This window comes from Mycteria americana, chromosome 11, assembly GCF_035582795.1.
Source record: "Mycteria americana isolate JAX WOST 10 ecotype Jacksonville Zoo and Gardens chromosome 11, USCA_MyAme_1.0, whole genome shotgun sequence".
Classification (NCBI taxonomy): Eukaryota; Metazoa; Chordata; class Aves; order Ciconiiformes; family Ciconiidae; genus Mycteria; species Mycteria americana.
The window spans coordinates 22,166,164-22,187,967 of record NC_134375.1 but is presented as its reverse complement, the minus strand read 5'-3'; the positions used below and the strand labels follow the sequence as shown (position 1 = coordinate 22,187,967).

The window sequence follows — 21,804 nt, the reverse complement described above, 5'->3', positions numbered from 1 at the left end:
CCCGCCGGAACAATTTGCCCTCCCCAGCCTCTGAAGGCGCCGCGGGACGAGCGGGCGCTGTGGGCGGCCACCCGAGAGACCGCCCCGGCACGGGCCATGGCCACCGCCGCCCGCCCGCCGCCCCGCCAGCGCGACGCCCCCTGCGCATGCGCCCTCTCACCTCCCTCCTCTAGGGTTATTCCACACCTCCTCTCAGAGGGGAGGGGTGGCTTAAAAAATGCAAGTTTATCCCCGTATACATCACCTTTAGGTAAATATTAACGCTTCCACCCGTGATGTAATGGAACTTTTTATTACTTTACAATGAGTCAGGGCGCGCGTGGCTGAAAGAAGGGGCAGGAAGCGCTCTGTGGCATTTTGCCCCCCCTCACTGCGGATAGGTCGGTCCGGCTCGTCACCTTCGGCGCTCCGGAAGGGGCGGGGTGAGGCCGAGGGTCAGTGCGGGCGTTGGGCGTGCGCCGCTGCTGTTGGGTGCGCAGGGCGCGCGGGGCGGTTGTAGCTCGTCGCTCCGCGCCTCAGCCGCCGGCCCCGCCATGCCGCCGCCGGGCCAGACCCCGCTCCCGGACTGGGACGGCCTGAAGCTCCGCGTGCGGACACTCATCGCCTCCCACCGCGTCATGATCTTCAGCAAGAGCTACTGCCCCTACTGCAATAAGGTGAGGCGGCGGCGGGAGTCACCTCGGCGCGCTCCCCCGCGGGCCCTCTCCTCTGGCCGGCAGCCGCCGGAACGGGGGCTCTCGGAGCCGCTTCCCTCCTCTCGCCGTCCTGGCGACTGCCTGGCGGAAGGGTTCTGGCCGGCTCGCCTCGCCGCGAGGAGGAGGCGGGCCTGGCGCGGCCCCCGTGCGAGGCGAGAGACATCTGCCCTGAGGGCGTCCGCTCCGCGGCTGGCGGCCCGCCCTGGCCGGGGGGAAGAGCGCACGGGGAAGAGGATTGGAAAGCAAAGGTTGTGGGGATGCTGCTTCTTGTGACGGCACCCTTGGGACTTAGTACAGAAATAGTTGAGTACCCATTCCACTTAAAGTTAAGCACCAGGTGCCGCCCCTTGGAAACTCCCTTATCAGGCTTGAAATGAGGCAAAGATCCTAACTGGCGTCCTTGGTAGTTCTTTCCCTTTGCCACATGAGTGAAGGGGTAGATGAACGTGTGGGAAGTTCCACACAGTGTGCTTGTTTCTTAGCTAAACAGGTTTTCTATGTGTTACTTGAAGGTCAGGGTGCTGATTGTGTTGCTTTCTTACTGAAAGTTTGAGCACTACATTGGTGTTCAGCTTGGACAAAGTTGCATCCTTGGGGAGGGATAAGTTAAGTTTTCTGCTCTTTTTGAAATTTGAGGGAGAAGGTTGACTCTGTTGCAAGACTGTAAGTTCTAAATGCTAGCCATAATGCATGTTTAAAAACACCAACAAAACCCTATTGATTGATTATGATGTTTAGAGAGAAAAATATCTATCTAGCCCTTGTTTTGCATCGGTATCACAGGGTAGCTGTAACTAGTGAGCCAGAGTCATTAAAGAACAACAGGATCTTCATTAGAATTTTACAATACCAACACACTATAGTCATAGCCCACACAGAATCTGGGCGTTTGTAGGTATTGTGATTCTTGAATGTTTACAAAGAGCATGTTGTGAAATGTTAGTTAAACCTCATAATATCATATTTGATGTGGCCGTGGTGGAAAAACATAATTGGAGCTGTGGGATCGAGTCCTGGTGTTCCTCAATGGAATTGACAACCAGGAAAACACTCAGAAGGTGCACTCCCATGTGTAGGTTAGGTTTAGTTCCAGTAGCTCTTGTGAGGGTGGAGGTATTACAACCCTGTCGTAGAAAACTTAAATGAATATATCCTATCTCACTTGCAACTTAATTGAGGTTTTGGGAAAGGAAGCATCTGCGTATGAGAGGATAGGCAAAAGCAATGCCTTCTCTCCAAGAATGTTTTGGCAGAAAGATAGTATAGCATAGTAGGCAGCTCAAATCCTTCTAAAATTTGCTTACTTATCAACTTACTCAATGGAAGTTTTAGCAAATGAAGTAATGCTAGGGTTAGAGTCTTGCACAAGTCTAGTCCAGTTGACAAAAATGTTGTCCTCTGTTGAGGAGGAATCCTTTTGTTGAGGACTTCAGTGCTGTCCATTGAGAAATACTTAGTTGTGCCTGTCTGTATTGCTCTGCGTGCTGTTAGGGATCATGATTGTGTTGATGTGCATGGCACTCAGTCCAGTGTTCTTGAGATAATACAATGGCATAGTAACTTTTTAAATCTTGCAACCTTTTCCTTCATCTGTTTCTGGTATTGCGGTGGGGCTAGACTAACACAAGGAGCTTAAAGGAAAAATAGACTTGATTGTAGTGCAGTAATTAAATTCCAGATTAATGTTCTTTCCTGCATTTGTTCAGGGCTTCTCCATTAGGCAGGATTACTTGCTTCAGGGAAACAATCAGATACAAGGAATATCATCTTCATTGTCTTGGAAAGGGGAAGAATAAAAGTCGTGAGTAGGAGGGCCTTCTCTCATGGCCCTTTCTAGGAGGGAGAGTTGAAAGACCCTATATGAATCTTTGTAAAGGAAGAGGTGATAAACTTGGGGGGGGCAGGGAAGGAAGAGCTGATTGCTCTAGTAGGCAGATTTTCTTGGCTTACTTTCCTGTTTGGAACAGAAGAGAAAGGTAGTATAATGAAGAAAACATGTAAAAGAGGTATATATTGCAGGGGAACAATTAGAAGAAGAAAGTTTATGAGCTAAGGAAGCCACACGTGAGACATCAAGTGATAAAACAGAGAAATATCTCCAACAGTATGAGTATTAACAACCCCTCCCACCGAAGACTTAGCAAATAGTGAAAGGAACGGGAGAACAATGGGTAATGCGGCATTCTTGCTAGCTGATCTAGTCTGTAGAATTAATGAAGTGGATATAATTTGAAAGTGTAGTTACAGCTTGGGTACTTAGCCTGTAATCACATAGTTTTGAGTTCTTAAAGACAGATGGATATGAATAGTGTGCACTGTGTCTGTCTTTTACTGTGGATGGTTGTTAGCAATGTGCTTTTGCTTTTGGTAGGATTAACTGAAAAACTTATGATGTTTAGCACTAGCGCAGAGAACACTCGTGCTTTAAAAAGACCTAATTTGGGGAGTGGGAAGAATTCTTTATTTCAAATGGAAGTAGCCACGCTGGAAGAAAATTAAGATTGTGCTTTCCTTCAGAAAAGCACTGCAAATAAATTCTCTAAATGAACAGAATCAACTACTTAATTCAGTTTAGCTAGTAGCATGACTAGGAAATTGTGCAGTTCTTTTTCTGCAAATGCAATTTATTGTTCAACTGCTTTAGCAAGGCAGTAGTGGAGAGAGGGTAGTGTTAGAATGACTTCCTTGTCATAACTTGACTGTTCTTTACTTTCTTACTACCCTGGAAAGATTAATATTAAAGTAAGATAGAAATGCATAAAGAAAACATAGTTTTTTAGCATGAAAAATTGCCAAGTCTGAACACTGTGATATGTCGAAATTATTTTAAGAGCAACAACTGTGGTTGCGTAGAAGTTGCTGGGTATTCTAGTTATATGTTATGCTATTGCCAATTATGTTCTGTATCCACAGGGGTTTCTGGACAATTCAGCTGTAGCTATTGTAGAATGTTAGCTGATATGTGAAACAGGAGATATAGGACATACCATTATTACTGAACTTTACTCTATGAAGCTTATTTCAAACCTGCTTAGCTACCCTAGTGACAGAAAGCATCTCCAGGAAGAGTTTTCTAAAGTGTTAGACCAATTTCTCGGTTTCAGAGAAATTATCTACTGCTTAGTAATATCTGGAAATTTTTCTAGTCTCTCTTTCTTTTTGTGAAAACTGGAAGGGTTTAGTGAAAACTGGAGGGACCATTGCATTGGTCAGAAGGGAAGTAAATGGTTGTATCGGTGACCATGCAACCTAGGGTCCTGTCCCAGATACTTGTTGGAGAAATTACATTTTTAGGATTGGGGTATAAGGAAGGAAATTTCCCAGTATGCTGCTGAAGTTGCCAGCACTGTGTGGCTCAGGAATTTCTTGACCTGAGTTTGTATTAGTTTTATGGAGTTTAAAGTTTTCAGTGGGTCTTTCTTTCATTAGCTGGTCTAATAGCTCTTTTAATCTCCTTTTAATTTTGGCTTTTACAATGCCAAGTGGCAGTAAGTTCTCCAGTTTATGTATTGTATGGAGATTTATTTCTTGTTCATTTCAAAATTGTTTTCTGGTAAATGCAGTTGTTGCTGTTTGCTCCAGTGAGTATTTCTCAGAAATCATTTCCTGTTCACCTTACCTAGATATTACTCATGATTAGTGTATGTTATCTTTCTACTCCTCCTAATCATTTTCTTTTCCAAACTGAAATAATTTATTATCTCTTGCCTGTATTGAAGATTTCGTAACTCTGATCATATACTTGTTACTTTTTTCCTTTCTGTTTCATTAGCACAATACAAGCATGATCTATTAATAAGTATAAAGTGCAATAGGTACTTCTAATTAGGATGCTGACACTTGATTTTTTTTTTCCTACTCCATATCTTCAGTAGAGAATAAAGGTTGCCCAAATGCATTGCCTTAAATCTGTCCTTTCTTCAGTGTAATCCTTTCTTGTTCTACTAATGTTCTCTGTCCTGTCTTCCTCCCTGCCAGCTGCTGTTGCAATGTTTTCACAGTTTTTTAAAAAAAACCAAAACACTAGTGAAAACTTGCCTGTTACTCTGCTGCTTTGCTGCAAATTAAAACAGCAGCCAAGTAGCTAATTTTGTGACTTCCCTCCAGATTCTTAGCTTACCACTTCATAGTAGCAATCCCTTTAAACTATGCTTTTTAGATCTTTCATGGCATTCAGCTTGGGCTTTGTAACAGCAGTTGCAGAGCAGGAGGTCTGGAACAGTTCCACTGCCATTTCCCTTTCATTCCGTCCATAGCCATAGTCATTCTAGTAAGCAAGCCTGAAGGTAATGGTGAGTTTAGGACAAAAGTTCTTAGTGCCACCTAGATGGTTAGAGGACTGGAGCACAGGATGTGTGAAGAAGGAACTCGGTTTGTTCAACCTCGAGAAGGCTAAGGAGGGATTTTAGTTGTTGTCTTCAGCTACCAAGTGGGAGGACAACCAGGCTCTTCTCAGAGTTACAGTGTGAAAGGACAAGGGCCCATAAATACAAGTTGCAACAAGAGATACTCCAATGAGATAAAATAGAAATTCTTTACTGTGGGGATGGTCAAACACTGGAACAACCCAGAGAGGTTATGGTATCTCTGTCCTTCTAGATAGTCAGAACTGGAGTGGACAGTGCTTGAGCAACTTGATCAAACTTCACATTTGGCCTTCCTTTGAGCAGGGAGTTGGAGCAAATGACCTCCAAAGTTCCCTTACAACTTAAATTATTCTATAATTGTAGAACTAATGTAATCAGTTATACAAGCAGAGCTTATTTTTGTATATTATGATTGATACATGTTGTGTAAGAAACTTGCCATGTAGTTGGTACAGAGTACAAAAGCCTTATGTTTGTCTGCATAAAGCTGAAACTCCAGTAGAAAGCAGTGGAGTACTCAGCCTTTGGCATAGTAACAGCATGGATCACAGCAACATTAAAAACATTTTATTCATCATGTGTTTGACATCTTTAAGATTATTAGGTGTGACTCAACTTACTCTTAGTGAAGTGCTGTCAATAGATTTGAGGTTCATCAGAAAGCTGGTTGTAAAAGATTTCTTCTGAATTGGCAGCAACTTAGCGTGCTTCATTGTTCAGACTCCATGCTGACAAGGGGATCCATCACACAGACATTTAGTGCTTCTTGCTAGAGCTGTTTTCACATCAAGACAGTTATGATTAAAAGCAGATATTTTACCCATTGCCTTACAATATCTATTTGCACAAGTCAGTCTGCAAATTATATTTCAAAGGACTAAATACTGCCAGATGTAATACTACTCCTGTGCCCTGAGGCATGTCATTGTCCAACTGGAAGGACAGTTCATAATTTCAGTACTGCCAGTTTTACAAATAGGTGTTACTGTAAGAAAATCTCAGTTCTAAAACACTACCTGATTTGAATCTGGTAATGGTACGCTCTGTCCAGGCTGGGGAGAATCTCCACTAAGTTGTCATTTAGGATGTCCTTTTTTTTTTTTTTTAAGACTAGGCTCGTATATAGAGTTCTCTTCTTTTTGTCTTTTTTTTTTCCCCTTTTTATTTTATTGCTGACTTCTGGATGCATGAACCATGTTTCTAGGATGTGTTCCAGTGATACTGTATCTGAGTTTATTCATGGCAATGCAGGAGAAAAGCAGCCTTTTAATGACCAAGCATCTTTAGAATGCTTCTCCTGCTTAATGGAGAAGAATAGCAATTTAAAAGGTTAAAAAATGTAACTTATGTTCTAGTATTAACTCTATCAATATTTCACAAACAAGATATGACTGATTTAGTAAAACAATGGCAAACAAGTTAGAACAACTCCTGCCTGATCCTGGAGGCTGAGGCAGATGTTGTTAAACAGCAAACCAAAAATCAGAGTTGGAAGAAAATTCGGGAGATCATCTAGTCTTGTCCCCTGGCTCAGGGCAGGAGAAGCGGTAGTTCAAACACTTTTGAAATGTACTTTGAAGCCACTTGCTGGTGAAGATTGTCATCTACCTTGGCAATATGTTCCACTGTCTTGCTATTAGGAAAAGCTTTTCCTAAGATCTAATCTCAATCTCTTGATGGAGTTCAAAACCATTAGTTCTTATTCCATCCACCCCCACTTCTCTTCTTCCTTGAGGTAGTCAATTATTTATTTAAACAGAGTTATTTCTTTCCCCATCTTTTCTTTGTTAAACCCAACGCATTGACTCCTTACAGTAATTGTTCTCTGCTTGTTCTAAAACTTTTCTGAAGTACAGCAACCAAAAGTGAAGGCAGGGCTGGTACGCATGAGCTTTCCTAGTGCTGAGTACACTTGAAGAGTATTACCCTTTCTGCAGCTTTTTATAATGCACTTTTTTTTATTTACTCGACAGTGTTCAGTTTTGCATGTTATCCTCTACTCTTTTTCCTTTCTTTCCTTATTACTATCAAAGAATCTTGCTGCAACTTTATCTCTTTTCTTGATGTTTTTCCATATAGCAGTTATTCTTATGGCTTTTGGTATCTGTCAGGGATGGAGAAGTCTGCAGCTAAGCAAATCGTGTATGGAACTTTTTCTTAAGGTAATGAAATTTGTATTGGAAGATTGCTGTGATGTGGGATGCTTAATCTGAATGCTGTTAAATAGCCTGGCTTTAAGCAAGGAACATGCAAAACATAGAAGTAGTGCCAAACTTTACCAAAGGCATGTAGAGCTAGGCCCTCAAAGCATAATAACTGAGACTTAAAAGTTACCTGTGTATGTCCAGCAATCAAGTTTTGCCCCAAGTTGTTTATCAGATCTTGTGAAAGCTTTGCACTGGCATTGTGTCTGTTTCTGTTGTAGGTGAAAGAACTCTTCCGCTCTCTGCGTGTGGAGTACTATGCTTTGGAACTTGATGTAACTGGTAAGTAGAGGAAAGAAAATCTATCACATGCTGCTTACTGTAAATAAAAATGGGTGACTGTGCATGACTCTCTAAGCTGTCTTGAACTAATTAGAGGATATATAAAACAATTAAAATAAATCTTAATATATTCAGAGATAAAATCAACTAGGCTTCAATGTAGATTTTAATACAGGATGTGTTTTTAATATAACTGAAGTCTTTGACTCTTTCTGTACAAATCATCAACTGGTAGATGATGCGAGATCTGATTTCTCTCTGAGGAGCTCTGTCTTTTGGGAAAAAGCCTGTGGTATTTTTCTCCTGCCTCGGGTTCTTCTGTGGCTTTAGATGAATTGTTAATGTTTGACTTGGTATATGGCTGACCTTCATAGGGAAAGTTGCTGAGTCATTGGAAAGAAGGGTAAATTCCAGTACCTTGGCTGTTGCTAGTTTGAGGTTGTTGTTTTTTTTAAAGCCCAGACTGCTTTAGTTCTTAGTACATGTGTAGTGCCTTATGCATAGGTGTCCATAATGCATGTAGTTTTTAATGTAGTTTTAAGAACAAGTAGTTTCTAACATAATTCTTAGTAAACTCTTAATTGCACTGTTGGTAAGCTGTTGAATGTGTATTATCATAAATTTTTTTCTGTACAAAACTTAGTTCCAATGCTTTTATAAAGTTCTAATGCTTTTTTGAAGTGTTTGTGCTTAAGCAGTGTTTGAGGAAGATGTACCTATTTATTGATCCATAGCATCTCTTCTCACTTATTTTTACATTTTATTAAAGTTGTGGTACTGTGAACTAATTATAGCCCAAGATATGCAGAGTACAATGCACAGTAATTTTTTCTGGAATTACTCCTAATTAATAATGTATTTCCCTTGCAATTGCTCTGATTACTGATACTAAATAGATATGGTCTTAGGGTAAAAAAGATTTTAGTCATTGATTGCTGCAAATTCTCATTACCACATTTTCTGCTGGACAACTGCTGAGAGATCCAAATTGAGCCTGTGTGTAGGTGCTGATGATTCAGATGACAGGTCAGGCAATGATAATCTTAAAACTGGAAGGTTTAAGACAGTGTGGTGGGTAAAAAAAAGGCTGAAGGTAGCTTTAGGGTAAGTAGAAGAGCATGTTCATTCTTCCTGTCCTCATATTCTCATAATACAAAGCTGCTGGGCAAAACCATGTGCACTTACGCAGAACATCCTCCAAAACCAGACAATTCTCATGAAAGAAAAGCTGTCTGTATGATCTCCTGTGATATCTGGAAAAGAATTTTTGTGTAGTACCAAGTGTGACACTGTCAGGAAGAGACTGCGAAGAATCCAGGAAATACAGGGACTAAACTTTGTTACTTCGACTTTACTCCATTCTGTAGAATTATGGCTTGAAGTACCAATTTATCCTCGGTGTTTAAGCATGTTCTTTTGAGAAGTAGTTTCTGAAGACTGGCTTATGTTCAGGAAGTCTACAAATGTGATGCTTATAATAGAATTGTTTTCTTGGCAGGCCTACAGTATATTGCAGTCCAAACCTTTAATACTTCAGGTTTTTTTAAAAGCTCCCTTTTTGAAAATTGTTCTATAATGTACCTGTTTCTTTTATTCTTAGCTGATGGACCCAGTATTCAGCAAGTGTTAGCAGAGCTAACTAATCAGAGGACAGTGCCTAATGTATTTGTGAATGGAACTCACGTAGGTGGTTGTGATTCAACTTACCAGGTAACTTTTCTTTAGAAAGCTGGAAGTAGACAAGACTACTGAGTGAATTTGCTGTTTGATCATAATTAAATTTTGTGTGACATATTGGACTGGGTGATCTAGGTTAGAGAAGGCAATGTCGTTCAGTTTTTGTTTGCTCAGAAATGTGTGTGGTAATTTTTTTTTTCTTCCCTCCCTCCCTCTGCCCCCAGGCTTATCATGATGGATCACTGCAGAAACTTCTTGGGGATAGCAAAGACTTAGAACCCTATGATTATGACCTCATTGTTATTGGTGGTGGCTCAGGTGGACTTGCGTGTTCCAAGGTATGATGTGAAAATTGCATTAAAGAACAGGTTGTATATGAAACTTCTTCAAAGTTAGTCTCTCTATTAATCACAATAGTACAAAACAGTCTATATTTTGATGATTATTAGCGTTCAACTTGTTAATTAATGAATCAGTAGTGGTCTAGTAATGTGCTCACTCAGGAGATCATGGTCTGTGTGGACCAGTTTCTAGCTAATGCCTATGCAGGTCTTGATCCTAATAATAGGTTTTAGGTTCCTGGCTGAGGGTGGAACCAAAAGTTTTTTAAGTATCTTCTCTTCATGTGTAGTACACAGGCACTGTAACACTTCCAAACAGTAATCTGGAAAACTTAAAGGCTACTCTTGAAGTACTTTTGCCTGTTTAGGATTCAGGATCACCAGTCATGTAAAATGAAGTGCTTTCAGCTGTTCTCTCAAGGAACTGGTTCACTCTTTAGTTCTCTTTCTAGTTGCTTTTTAAGAAATGGTAATAGAGATTGTGCACCTCTTACACAATTAGCTGTTGTTCAGAGTGCCTCAGGACCCAACGTGTGGATTCAGTTTTTTATTCTACCTGAGGGATTTGAACACTCACTTCCCACCTCTCAGCCAGCAATCCTAACTGTCAGTTTATGGTTTGGGCATGGTGATGTTATTCTTGATAGCCTTGGTGATTGCTGTACAACAGTAGTTAAGCGTGCAACTTTCACTAGGTAAATATAAGGCAGACAGGACAAGGTGACAGTTGAATTTTTCAGTTGGCCAATTGGGCATTTTCAGAATGCTCCAGATCTTTCCTCACAGTGCCTTCTGGGACATCAGTTATAAACTGGGTGATAATTATCAAACTGTTCAGAGTGGGAGAGGTCAGGTATTCACAGAATGCAAGATAGCTGGGTAACTCTAAACCTTGTTTGAGCCAGGACTGCAGTAACTGTGCAGGAGTTCTTAAACAGATTTGAGGCACCTAAAGATTTGATCCAAGCCCTTGAAAGATTAAACAATGGGTAGCTTCAATCAAGTGCCTGGTAATTCCTTGGGTAGAGTATGATAGGATTATTCAGGTTGGAATGGACATTAGGAGGATGTCTAGTCTAAGCTCCTGCTCCAAGGAGGTTCAACTGTGAGGTCTAACAAGATTATGCAGGACCTCATCCATTTGGGTCTTGAACATAGCCAGGGGTGGAGATGGCACAGCCTTTCTGGGAATCCTGTTTCACTGTTTGAGTGTCCTCATGGTGTGGAAGTTGTTTATATCTGGTCTGAAGCTCTCTTGTTTCAACTTGCGGCCATTGTCTTGTGTCCCTCCGCTACTTGCCAGTCTGAAGAGCCTGGCGCAGTCATCTTAATGACCTCCTCATAGGTATTGGAAAGTTGCTGTTGAGTCCCCTCCAAATCCACCTTTTCTCCAGGCTGAGTATGTCCAGTTCCCTCACCCTTCTTGTAGGGCGTGTGCTCCAGCCCCCTGAGCGTCTTGGTGGTCCTCCATTTAACTGTCTCCAGTTTATTAACATCACTTTTTTTTTTTCATTCATGAACATGCCAAGTCAGTCCTGCCCCCCTGAAAGAAAAGGAGAGCTAACAGCATAAATATTTCTTTGGGTGAGGTAGAAGAGGATCATAGGCTGATAAGTCCATCTCGTACCATCTCTTCAGATCATGGCTTTTGACAGTGTAGGGTGATATGGATGCAGCACTGAACGTAACCATCCAAAGTTTGGAAGAAAGTAATAGCTTTTGAGGGATTTGAATTTTTGTCTAGTGAAGGAGGTGGAAGAGCCATATATGCCAACTAGCAAAAGAGCCTTCTATTAGTGCTAAGTATATTGTGACCGTAAATGAGTGGACAGGTTTTCTTGGTCAGGCAAAAGTTCAGTAATGCTGACTTGTCTCTCTGTCTTTTATAGGAAGCTGCTGCCTTGGGAAAGAAAGTAATGGTATTAGATTATGTTGTTCCAACACCTCTTGGAACCTCATGGGGTAAGCTTCTGTTAACTTGTATTTTTATGATATTTGAGTGCCAGTGATACATACTGAGTTGTTAGATATTATGGATTTGTAATCTTAGAAATTGTGGCTGAGTTCCTGTAATTCTGGAACATGGATAACAAAGGAGTTGTTTTCCTGGCATGCCTGCTTTTCTGGACAGTTATTTGTTTTGTGCATTGCTCTCGGTTCTTTGTCAAATGTTCTAGTTCTGTTCACTTTCAAGTCATGTCTGGATAGTGTGTGTGTGCATGTTCACATTCTCATGTTTGTGGGGGTTTTTTGCCTTTTAGTTCATCTAGCTCTATTTTGTGGACAACTGATCTAGGCTACCTCTAGAACAGTGTGACTATATGGCTATGCATGCCTCACCTTTCCATAATTAAAGACAGCAGCTGTCTGACCTTATTAGTGCTATTGGCAGTTGAGAATGAGTAAGGAACTTCATCGGCCAAGTTTTACTGAGTTGAGGTGTGAATGTGCTTTCATAGCTAAGATTTCAAACAAATACATGTTTCAAATTCCACATAATAGGTGATAGTAAATTCTAGGAACTCTGGGCTTTTTGCCTTGCTTACTTGCCAATCTGACTAAAATCTGAAGCACTGTGGAGTAAGTATCCTGGGTCTATGTTTAAGACAACACACTCTACCCTTCTTGGTTCAATGAGTAAAGTAACCTTTTAAACTGAATACAAACTTGTAAGCTTAGTGTGTTCATTGTCTTTTAAAATGTCTCTTACAACAGAAATTTCATGTTACTTGTGTGGCTATAGCAAACATCACCAACTGATATATGGGTGATTATACAAAGCACATGATAGGAAAAGCATAAATACCCTGTTTGTGAAGGTAATAACATGATTCTTTCCATCTTAGGACTTGGTGGCACATGTGTAAATGTAGGTTGCATTCCTAAGAAGCTAATGCATCAAGCAGCACTTCTGGGTCAGGCACTCCAAGATTCAAGGAAATACGGGTGGCAGTATGAAGAACAAGGTTGGTAAGAACACAGAGGACAGAATAAGACAATGTACAGATGAGACTCTGAGCTTAAGATCGTTCTTGTACTTTGGACTTAGTAAACTAGAGGCAGAGTTCAGTAGTTTTCTTAGATGAATCAGAAGGCATCCTCCTTCTTGAGTTGTAGAGACCTTTAGGTTTTATCTGAATTAAATGAAAGAACTTCTAGAATGGGCTTATTTGAGATAGTAATAAGTCAGGTAAATATTAGCATAGTAGAACAAGACTTTAATATGTATCCTCATTTTACTGATGATAATGATGTTTTCTTAGCATGATGTACAATGAATAAGACTTCAGTTTTTTTCTTTAAGGGTTCATTGCACTTTGATTAATTATGAAATTAATGTCTTGTTTCAGTTAAACATAACTGGGAGATCATGGTAGAAGCAATTCAAAACTACATTGGTTCTTTAAACTGGGGCTATCGAGTGTCCTTAAGAGAAAAGTCTGTGACATACCTCAATTCTTATGGAGAATTCATTGAACCGCACAAAATTAAGGTATGTGCTGTGTTTAAAACATTTAGTTGGGAGGGAAAACTCGTGTTATAAAACTGCCTTTTGAAATCCAACAAGGAAAAGGCTTCATCTTGACATTGCCAACTTAAGTCAACTGAAGTTAAAAACTCATTTGTGAAATAAGTTACGGATTCAAATTATTATTGTACTTCAGTATGTGCCACAGTGTTTGCAAACCTAGTAACTGTTATGCAAGGTTAATGGGGATATCTGTAAACTTATGTCTTGTGTGAATAGAGTAAGGTGGTCTCAGTTGCCAACTTCATGACTGAGGTCAGCAGCCTGAGTGAGGAGGGGGACAAAAAAAAGAGAAGCTTTAGCTGTGTGATTTTGCCACTTGGAAAACCTTCATACTAAAGCATAAATACTATTGAAATTAAATTCAGATTGAGCACTTGCTGTGCTAGAACCTTATGCTGTATCAGCATAAGAATTAAACTGTCAGTTTTGCAAGACAAAACATGTGCTGGCAATCTTGCTGTAAGTGATCATATTGTAGCAAGGTTAACTTAGAAGTGCATATTGAAGATGACTGTTTGGTTCAGTGGGTGTAATTGTCTGTTTTCAATATGAGTTTATGAAGGCTGAACTACATGTGTTTTAAACCAAGAGTCTAGCACTGAAAAGATAGCGGTATGTTCAACTTACCTCATCTACCAACGGTTCTGGTGTCCAAGTATGCAGGTCATCTACTTAAATGTCCTTAGTGTATAAATGAAGTAGAACAGAATGGCTTTCAGCAGGAGGTTGGACTAGATGACCTCCTGAGATCCCTTCCAACCTGAATTACCTGATGACCTGGTGGGGAGGAAGTTTCCCTTCATCTGTGTTGGAAAATAACTAAAGAGCAAGAATGAAGGTCAGATTTTGAGAGATGCATTGGCAAGATGAAATTTCCCAAGACCAAGGGTCTCTAGAGGTCAAATTAGTTTGAGTTCATTTAAGGTTGGGTCTTAGGCCCTCTGAAATCATGTAACTGGATATCTTTTCTTTTTTAATTTCTACATTAGCCTAAGAACTAATTGATATTATTCTGTCACTAGCATTGTGTTGACCTTTTATTGGAAGTGGGGGGCAGGGGAGGCTTAATTTGTTGTGGCTTTTTATAACTTGAAAGTAAAGCTGTTATGAACAATTCAATCTGAGTAGTTGAAATGGGCAGGATTCAAAGAGTAAATGATTCTAAGTGCTCTAACTAAATGTGAGAAAAGCCTGGCAGTTTGTGATTTAAAACTATTGTTCTTCAGTGACCTGTATGGCTTCTCTAAATGCATTAGTTCTTGTTTGAAACTGCTTCTTCTTGATTCTTAAACATATCCACAATATTAAAGGGGAGGATTACATAATTTTTAAATTTTATCTTAAAACCTGTTCCTATGATAAAAGACTTTCTTAACTGTGTCTACATAAACAGGCAACTAATAGAAAAGGACAAGTAACCTATCACACGGCAGAGACTTTTGTCCTGGCAACAGGAGAAAGGCCTAGATATCTGGGTATCCCTGGAGATAAAGAATACTGTATTACAAGGTGAGCTGAAAAGGTGTAATAGACTGAATTTTGTCTGCTCTAGTGTTTGCAAAGACAAACAAGCTTGTGTTGAAAGAGCCTTGTAACTTGCACTTCTTTTCTTTTTAGTGATGACCTCTTCTCCCTGCCTTACTGCCCTGGCAAAACTCTAGTTGTGGGTGCTTCCTATGTGTCTCTAGAGTGCGCAGGATTTCTTGCTGGTCTAGGTCTAGATGTCACCGTGATGGTGCGTTCCATACTCCTTCGGGGCTTTGACCAAGAAATGGCAGAGAAAGTAGGTGCTCACATGGAAACACACGGCGTAAAGTTCATCAGGAAGTTTGTACCTGTTCAGGCAAGTGCTTTCTTCAGGTTTCTTCTCTCCATGCAAAGTTACTTTAAACAGCACATGTAGAATGCATGTGCTGTCTGGGAAGGTTTGGCTCTATGCAGGAATAAATGTTTTATGAGGTTAAGCTTTTTTTCCTGCTGAATGATAGATTAGTAGGTCAAGGTATGAAGTGACAATGTAAGTGAGCTCTGCTGCTTAAGGTCATTCTAAGCTTACAAATATTTATACAGGTTGAACAGCTGGAGGAAGGCATGCCTGGAAGACTGAAAGTAACAGCAAAGTCTACTGAGGGACCAGAAATCTTTGAAGAAGAATATAACACTGTAAGCATTTCTGGATTTGAAATAACTGAATGTAGTAGCACATGAAAATGTATTAAAATACTTTAAAAGTTGTTCAGGGAAAAAGTAAAGGGAAATATTTCTTGAAAAATTGTTCACATGAAATACTGGCAGAAAAAAATACATGAAAATTCAATATTCAATCTTCAGTCGAGCCCTGTCAGCATAATGTGTGAAACTTTGTGCCTGGAATTTGGTTCATATGAACAGGGTTGTTGCTTCTATTTTTGTTCTGATATTAATGTTTTGCTGTTTGTTGTATCTCTGAAACAAGTTGCACATGGAGGAGTCTGAACTGTTAGTGGCTCTTTCAAAAAATTTTTTGAAAAGTCATTTCAATCATATGCTTCACAGTTTTTCAGAAAAAGACCAAAGGAAATGTTATGCTGATTATGCTTTTCTTGCATAAAATTATTGCATTTAATTTTGTTTTTTTAGGTTTTGATAGCCATTGGTCGTGATGCATGTACCAGAAATATTGGTTTAGAGACAATTGGTGTCAAAATCAATGAGAAGTGAGTATTGCTCAACTCCCTTAAGCCACTGAATGCGATGATTTTTTTTTTTACCTCTTTAACAATACCTAATGATACTGATGCTTTTTTTTAAATCCTCACTCTTACACCTGGCAATTATATGAACCTTTAAAACCTTTTCTCTCCTGGATTTGAGTACAGTTGTCCATTAACTTCATTTCTTTAATATGTATTTCATAAAAGAACTATTCTGAATGAGTTAATACCTACTTGTTGGCCACTGTGCTTAAGGAGTAGATTTAATATATTTGCTTAATTTACTTAGAAACTACAGTTTAATATTCTGTTAAATTAAACATTTTATTTGGCTCATGTGGGAAGCTAATCTAGGGATTTAAAGAGGCAACAAACTACTTGCTTCCTACAGATTTAACTTTTTTCTTGTTTCTCCCTGGTGTCAGTGCAAAACTGGTGCAAAGGAAGAGGCAGGATTATGTTGTTCAGGAAAAAGAAAAATTAAGATCAGGTTGCAACAGCTAACAACTTACTAAGCCAACTTACTTCAACATGTGAGTGGTATTGCAGCTCTTTTTCCCCATGGGGAAAATGTACATTGCAAGCTGTATAATAATCAAGTAAAAGGTCATAAGTCCAAAGATGTCTGAGTAACTTCATTGTCATCAGACACACACTGTTGCTCAGGTCAAAACTGGCCCACTGAATACTGGCTTAAGCCATGTGTCAGTTGGACATAATTGATGCTCTGAAGAGCTTGCAGTTGAAGTAAAAAAGGCATAAGCATATTTAATAAAATGTGCTCGGTAGTTAGAATAACATCTTTGTAGCAGAACAACTCCTCTCTGTTTTTTGCTGAGCTCTGAGGAAGGTTATAATACTGAACTCTCTTCTCTTTTCTGTTTGTTTTAAAGGAATGGGAAAGTACCTGTAAATGATGAAGAGCAAACCAATGTGCCTTATGTCTATGCTATTGGAGATATATTGGATGGAAAACTTGAACTTACTCCAGTTGCCATTCAAGCAGGGAAACTGCTAGCCCGCAGGCTTTATGGTGGTAGTTCCACAAAGGTAAAGCTATAAGAATACAACCTCAACTTTTTTCTATGCTTTCTGCCTCAAAATTGCAATAACATGTGAGTTGATTTGTCCACTTGACTGTGGGCACTGTAAGTGTTTCATGTAAAAAAAAAAGTGCTGATACATTTCCTGTTATGTACTGTATAGAACTTGCATAGTCTAAATACAAATTTTGTTTTTTATTTTTAGTGTGACTATATCAATGTACCAACGACAGTGTTTACTCCTTTAGAGTATGGCAGCTGTGGGTTAGCTGAAGAAAGAGCCATAGAAGAATATGGAAAGCAAAACTTGGAGGTGAGAGCACTCAAGACTTGTTTAACTTGTAGCTGGAGAATGTTTTTCTTGGGCCTTGCTGCTTTACACTCAAGGCATAGTGTTAAAACAAGATTAGAAGGTTAGCTAGATAGGTCTTTGATCATGGAAGTGGCTGTTTGCATGCTGCTGAGAAGCATTTGACTTCAGGAGGCCAAACTCAGGTTGCAAAACTGTAGGTGGCTTTTTTTTTTGTTGTGAATTAAAGACTTACTGCTGAAGTATACTGAACTCCTGGGACAGACTGTCTATTTTCTGCTTATTCACTGTACTTGAATTGGGAATTAATTTCTTCCTGACCTTTTCTTACGGCTATAGGAGTATCAGGCATAACTTCCCTGTTTTATGGTAATTTCTGGCTTCTGCACTTCTCTGAAGAGTTTAATTAAAGCTCTTTGCATGCCTTGTGTTTAACTCCTTAACTTCTTTCAAATACACTTGGCATTATTTAGCTTCTGCTGTTAACTGTTTTGCAGAATAGGTTTAAACTTATAGTAACTAGATATTAATTTTGTACTATTAAAGCACTTCTCTTTCTGAAAGTACGCTCTTAAAATGCTGTGTCTTATAGCTGTTGCTGTTTTAATTGAGTTTTTAAGTCAGGGGCGCATGGTTCGAGTCAAGTCTTCCTTTACTGACTTTTAGAGGATGGACTGCTTGGGCTGGGGGGAACAAAAATCACTGTCTTGTCTAGTATATGTTATGAAAATCTAATGAGTTAAATGTCAAACCACCTATTTGTAAAGACATAAAAATTAGAATTATGTCTGACTGAACTCATCAAATTCTAATGCTCTTTTTCTTGTCATCCTCCCAGGTTTATCACAGTTTGTTCTGGCCACTTGAATGGACAGTACCAGGCAGAGATAACAACACTTGTTATGCAAAGATTATCTGCAGTAAACATGACAACGTAAGTAGCAAACTGGAATGGATATGCTGAGTGTATCCTTGAAATTTTCTTTTTAGACCAGCCAGAAGACTAGGATCTTTTATTTGGCCTGCCTGAGGCCAGCTCTATCCTTTTGTATTTGTATCCTAACATAAATCCTAACATAAGTATTTCTTTTAAGAGGTTTAATCAATTTGGAGAGAGCTGATTGTTTTGTTTTGAGTTTTTTTGGTATAAAACTGTTTCAGCAAGCGGTAGCTTTATATATAATGAAACTTCATCCTGAGTTCCAGTTTAAGGATAGATTTGTGAAGAAATTTGCCAAGGTTTTTCTTCCATGTGGGTTTTGAGTAATTGTGTTGTCTGGTGTCTTGCTTTAGGCTTATGGACCTTGTGGTTTTTGCCATTTGCAAAGTGCAGAGTTTTGTATGTTTAGTAGAAACTTGGAAAACATGTGGTTGGTCCTAGAACACTCAGTGATGAGAAATGGGAATTTCTAATGATCAGTAGGTTCTTGTTGCAAAAAATAAGTGCCAGTGCTGTCTGGCATTTTTCCCCAAAACTATCTGGGAGAACAGACAAACAAAGGAAGATATTTGGTGTTTAAAATTACTTTGGAGAGAAGGAATGATACGATGAAATAGCATGGCTTTTAAGCTAAGAGAAAGTAAGCTTACTCTTTTCCTTATTAGCCCATCTAACCCTTTCTCAAAAACTGCAGAAAGGCTCAAAGTTCTGCTTTTATTGGAGCCTCACTGGAAATAATCCAAACGAAAAGAACACAATGGAAGGAGGGACTTGACTTAGATTTCTATGTGAAAGGGTTTTTCGTAGGATGCTGGAGGAGAATGTAGGTTAAATAGTGTATTTAAATCGCTCTTATTATGAGGAATTTGTATCCTATCTTGCAAATCATGGAGACCCGGGCTAGGACATCTCTGAAGGTACAGGAACATCCTGGGAAAATGCTTTAAAACATTGTTTATATCCCTTGTGATAAACCAATTAATGAAACAAATTGAAACACACCACACCCATTTTTAACTTGGTTTTATAGCTACTGCCATCACTCTAGATCTTGCTACAGAGACAGCTTGCTCAAAATTCAAGTCTATAATGTTGTCATTGTTAACTGCTTGGGGAGGAAGGGAATAGCCAGTGAAGCTCTTCAGTATCAGATTTTTAACAAACAATATAAACAGGTCCTCTATCTGACCTAATTTCAATATAGAAAAATAATTTTAAATCTGAAGGTACTAAACAACACACTGTATATCTATAAAACCATAAACACAGCTGACAAAGCTACAATCTGTTTAGTTTTAGGCAGTATCTTTGAATTAGTGCTGTGCAATGATTTTAACTCATTGATTTTAAAACTTGTTTCATTCTGCTATAATGGACTGAAAAGAACTGCAGAACTACTTTCTTCAGTGTAGTTCATTTTTTGTTAAAGACTGTGCTATTGACCTGCTTGCATAACATATAATTTTTAGTGTAGTGGGAGTTGCATACTAGACCTTTTATTAAACTAGTACTAACTCCTCAATTTTTCTCACCTGTCTTAAAGAATCGTGTGATAGGATTTCATGTTCTTGGACCTAATGCTGGTGAAGTTACCCAAGGTTTTGCTGCTGCAATAAAATGTGGTCTCACCAAAGAATTACTTGATGAAACAATTGGTATCCATCCAACTTGTGGAGAGGTAAGGGGGGGGGGAAGGCACAGCTTGATTTAAAACCTGCTTTTGAAGATGGTTACCTAGATGCAAGGAAAAAATACTACATTGTATTTTATGAGATTTATTTAGTATTTGCTTAACTTCTAACCATAAGATATTGACACGTGATAGAAAATGTGTTAGTTTGCACCGCAGTTGTTTTCCATTGTAACAGTTTGAAGAAATCCAGTATTGTTACTTTACAAGAGGAGACCAATAGCCATGTGGATGATGATACAGGGCAACAGTAAATAAGCTGTTCTTTTGGTCTTACAGGTGTTCACTACAATGGATATTACGAAGTCTTCAGGACAAGACATCACTCAAAGGGGCTGCTGAGGTTAAACCTGCTGTTTTACATGTTTTCATGTCGTGCACGCTTGGTTCTGTGGAAGCCCTAATACATCCAACTGCTTTGCAGCAAAATAAACATTTGCATCAGTACCACTGTATGTAATGCAGCTGGGAGTGGTGCCTTTGTGAGGCTTCCTCAGTAAATAGTGGTGCAAATGGAAACAGTAATACAGCAGGGAAATCTTGAAATGTAAATCCTGACTTTGCTTGGAATCAGCACTCCTGTGCTTTTATGATGTTCTAGCTCGGAACCTTATTGTGAGGTGAGCTACGACTGATGGCTGCCATGCAAGGTTGGGAGATCTCTTCACCCGGTCACATGACTGAACTCCTCCTGAAGGAAATTCTTAAGTTGCACAAATAAAGCTAATGCTTTTAGGCTCCAGTGTCTTGTACAAATGCCTGAGATAGAGGACAAATATATAATTGAATGATTCTTGCCAACAGTTTACAGTTGACTGATTTATCTTTTTTGATGTATTTTGTTTCACTTCATTGTATATTCACTTGAGGCAAGATGGCACAAATAGGATGCAATGTTGAGCAGTGCAGTTCAAGCACTTGTCTCCCACCTCAACCAGTCTAAAACTTCAAAGTAATCTAAGATATCGCTGTTGTTCACATTCATAGTTGTTTGACCTCAGGTGACATTATGTCTTTAAGATAAAAATGTCAGTTGTAGGCATCTTGTGTGTCAGGGTTAGAGAGCATAAGCGCAAGATCTTGTTAATTTGCTCTTGCTGTTTATGACTATATTTAGTACTAATAGTCTCAAATCTGGTTTCAGCTTGGTAATGTAAAAAATCATAGAACCCAGAACTGTAAGTCTGTACTCCTACATGGAGCAGCGTCTGAGAGTAATCTGTCCCACTAATATAGTAGGTGCCTGCCCAGGATGGTCATAAGCATTGTATAGAATCTCTCTTTGAAGCATGTGTTGCAGCAGAGAACAATGACTTGGTGTGCTATCATGCTTTGTGTAGTGTTGTGTACAGTCAGTACTTTGAAGCTTTCTTCCACCCCTAGCATTCTGCTCTGGGGGAATTGTGCTCAAATTTGGCTCTTAGTTTTGTCCAAAGAGATGTTTTGAAAGACACTTCTGAACTTTGTATGATAGTAAACAGTTTTTAACTATTTAATCTATGATGTATCAAGGAATTTGAAGTTCAATAAACAACACATACAACACTTTGTGGTGTCTGACCTTGTGGTTTATGTTATCACATACGTGAGATTTTTATTGTGCTTCAGTTATATTGTTTATCACATACAATACTAAAACCTTTCTAGACTTGTGCATGCTGTAATCTTTCAAATGGAAAAACAAGGTTTTTTTGCCGCATCTGGCGGCTTGCTCGAGAAATCTAACATGCTTCTATTTCAGTATGCAGAGTTCTCTCTGTTCAAACTGAGAGAACAATTTTATACCACTTCTGTATACTCCAGAAGATCCTAAATACATATGTTGTAGTGTTTAACTGTAACATAGCTGAAGGATGCTCAGTAGAATCTAGCCAGAGCATTAGCAACAAATCTTGCTGGTATTCAAATTTAATAACTCTTGGAGACTTTGAGGTTTTGCTGTGGGTGCCTAGTAGTGCTGCGAAATATTTTCACTTGACAATGGGGACACTTGCTGAGCCTCTGGTGTCGCCTTGCTGCAGAGCTCTGGG

General features: G+C 39.3%; 1 protein-coding gene across 1 annotated transcript; it reads left to right on the top strand.

Annotated features, from left to right (window-relative positions):
* The first annotated feature begins 418 nt into the window (after positions 1-418).
* On the top strand, positions 419-21,319 carry TXNRD3 (thioredoxin reductase 3). Its single transcript, XM_075514306.1, has 16 exons — positions 419-656; positions 7,488-7,548; positions 9,149-9,258; positions 9,450-9,563; positions 11,456-11,528; positions 12,413-12,532; positions 12,917-13,059; positions 14,492-14,607; positions 14,716-14,941; positions 15,169-15,261; positions 15,718-15,794; positions 16,685-16,841; positions 17,040-17,147; positions 17,983-18,078; positions 19,628-19,762; positions 20,054-21,319. Exons 1-16 carry the CDS (start codon positions 534-536, stop codon positions 20,114-20,116), a joined length of 1,815 nt encoding a protein of 604 aa, XP_075370421.1. The 5' UTR covers positions 419-533; the 3' UTR covers positions 20,117-21,319.
* Positions 21,320-21,804: the final 485 nt, after the last annotated feature.

Bases quoted from the DNA above. Each gene is read 5' to 3' on its own strand.
- TXNRD3 (XM_075514306.1), top strand. From the start codon at position 534: ATGCCGCCGCCGGGCCAGACCCCGCTCCCGGACTGGGACGGCCTGAAG. The intron at 15,262-15,717 runs GTAAGCATTTCT...TTGTTTTTTTAG, and splicing joins TTGAAGAAGAATATAACACT to GTTTTGATAGCCATTGGTCG. The intron at 15,795-16,684 runs GTGAGTATTGCT...TTTGTTTTAAAG, and splicing joins GGTGTCAAAATCAATGAGAA to GAATGGGAAAGTACCTGTAA.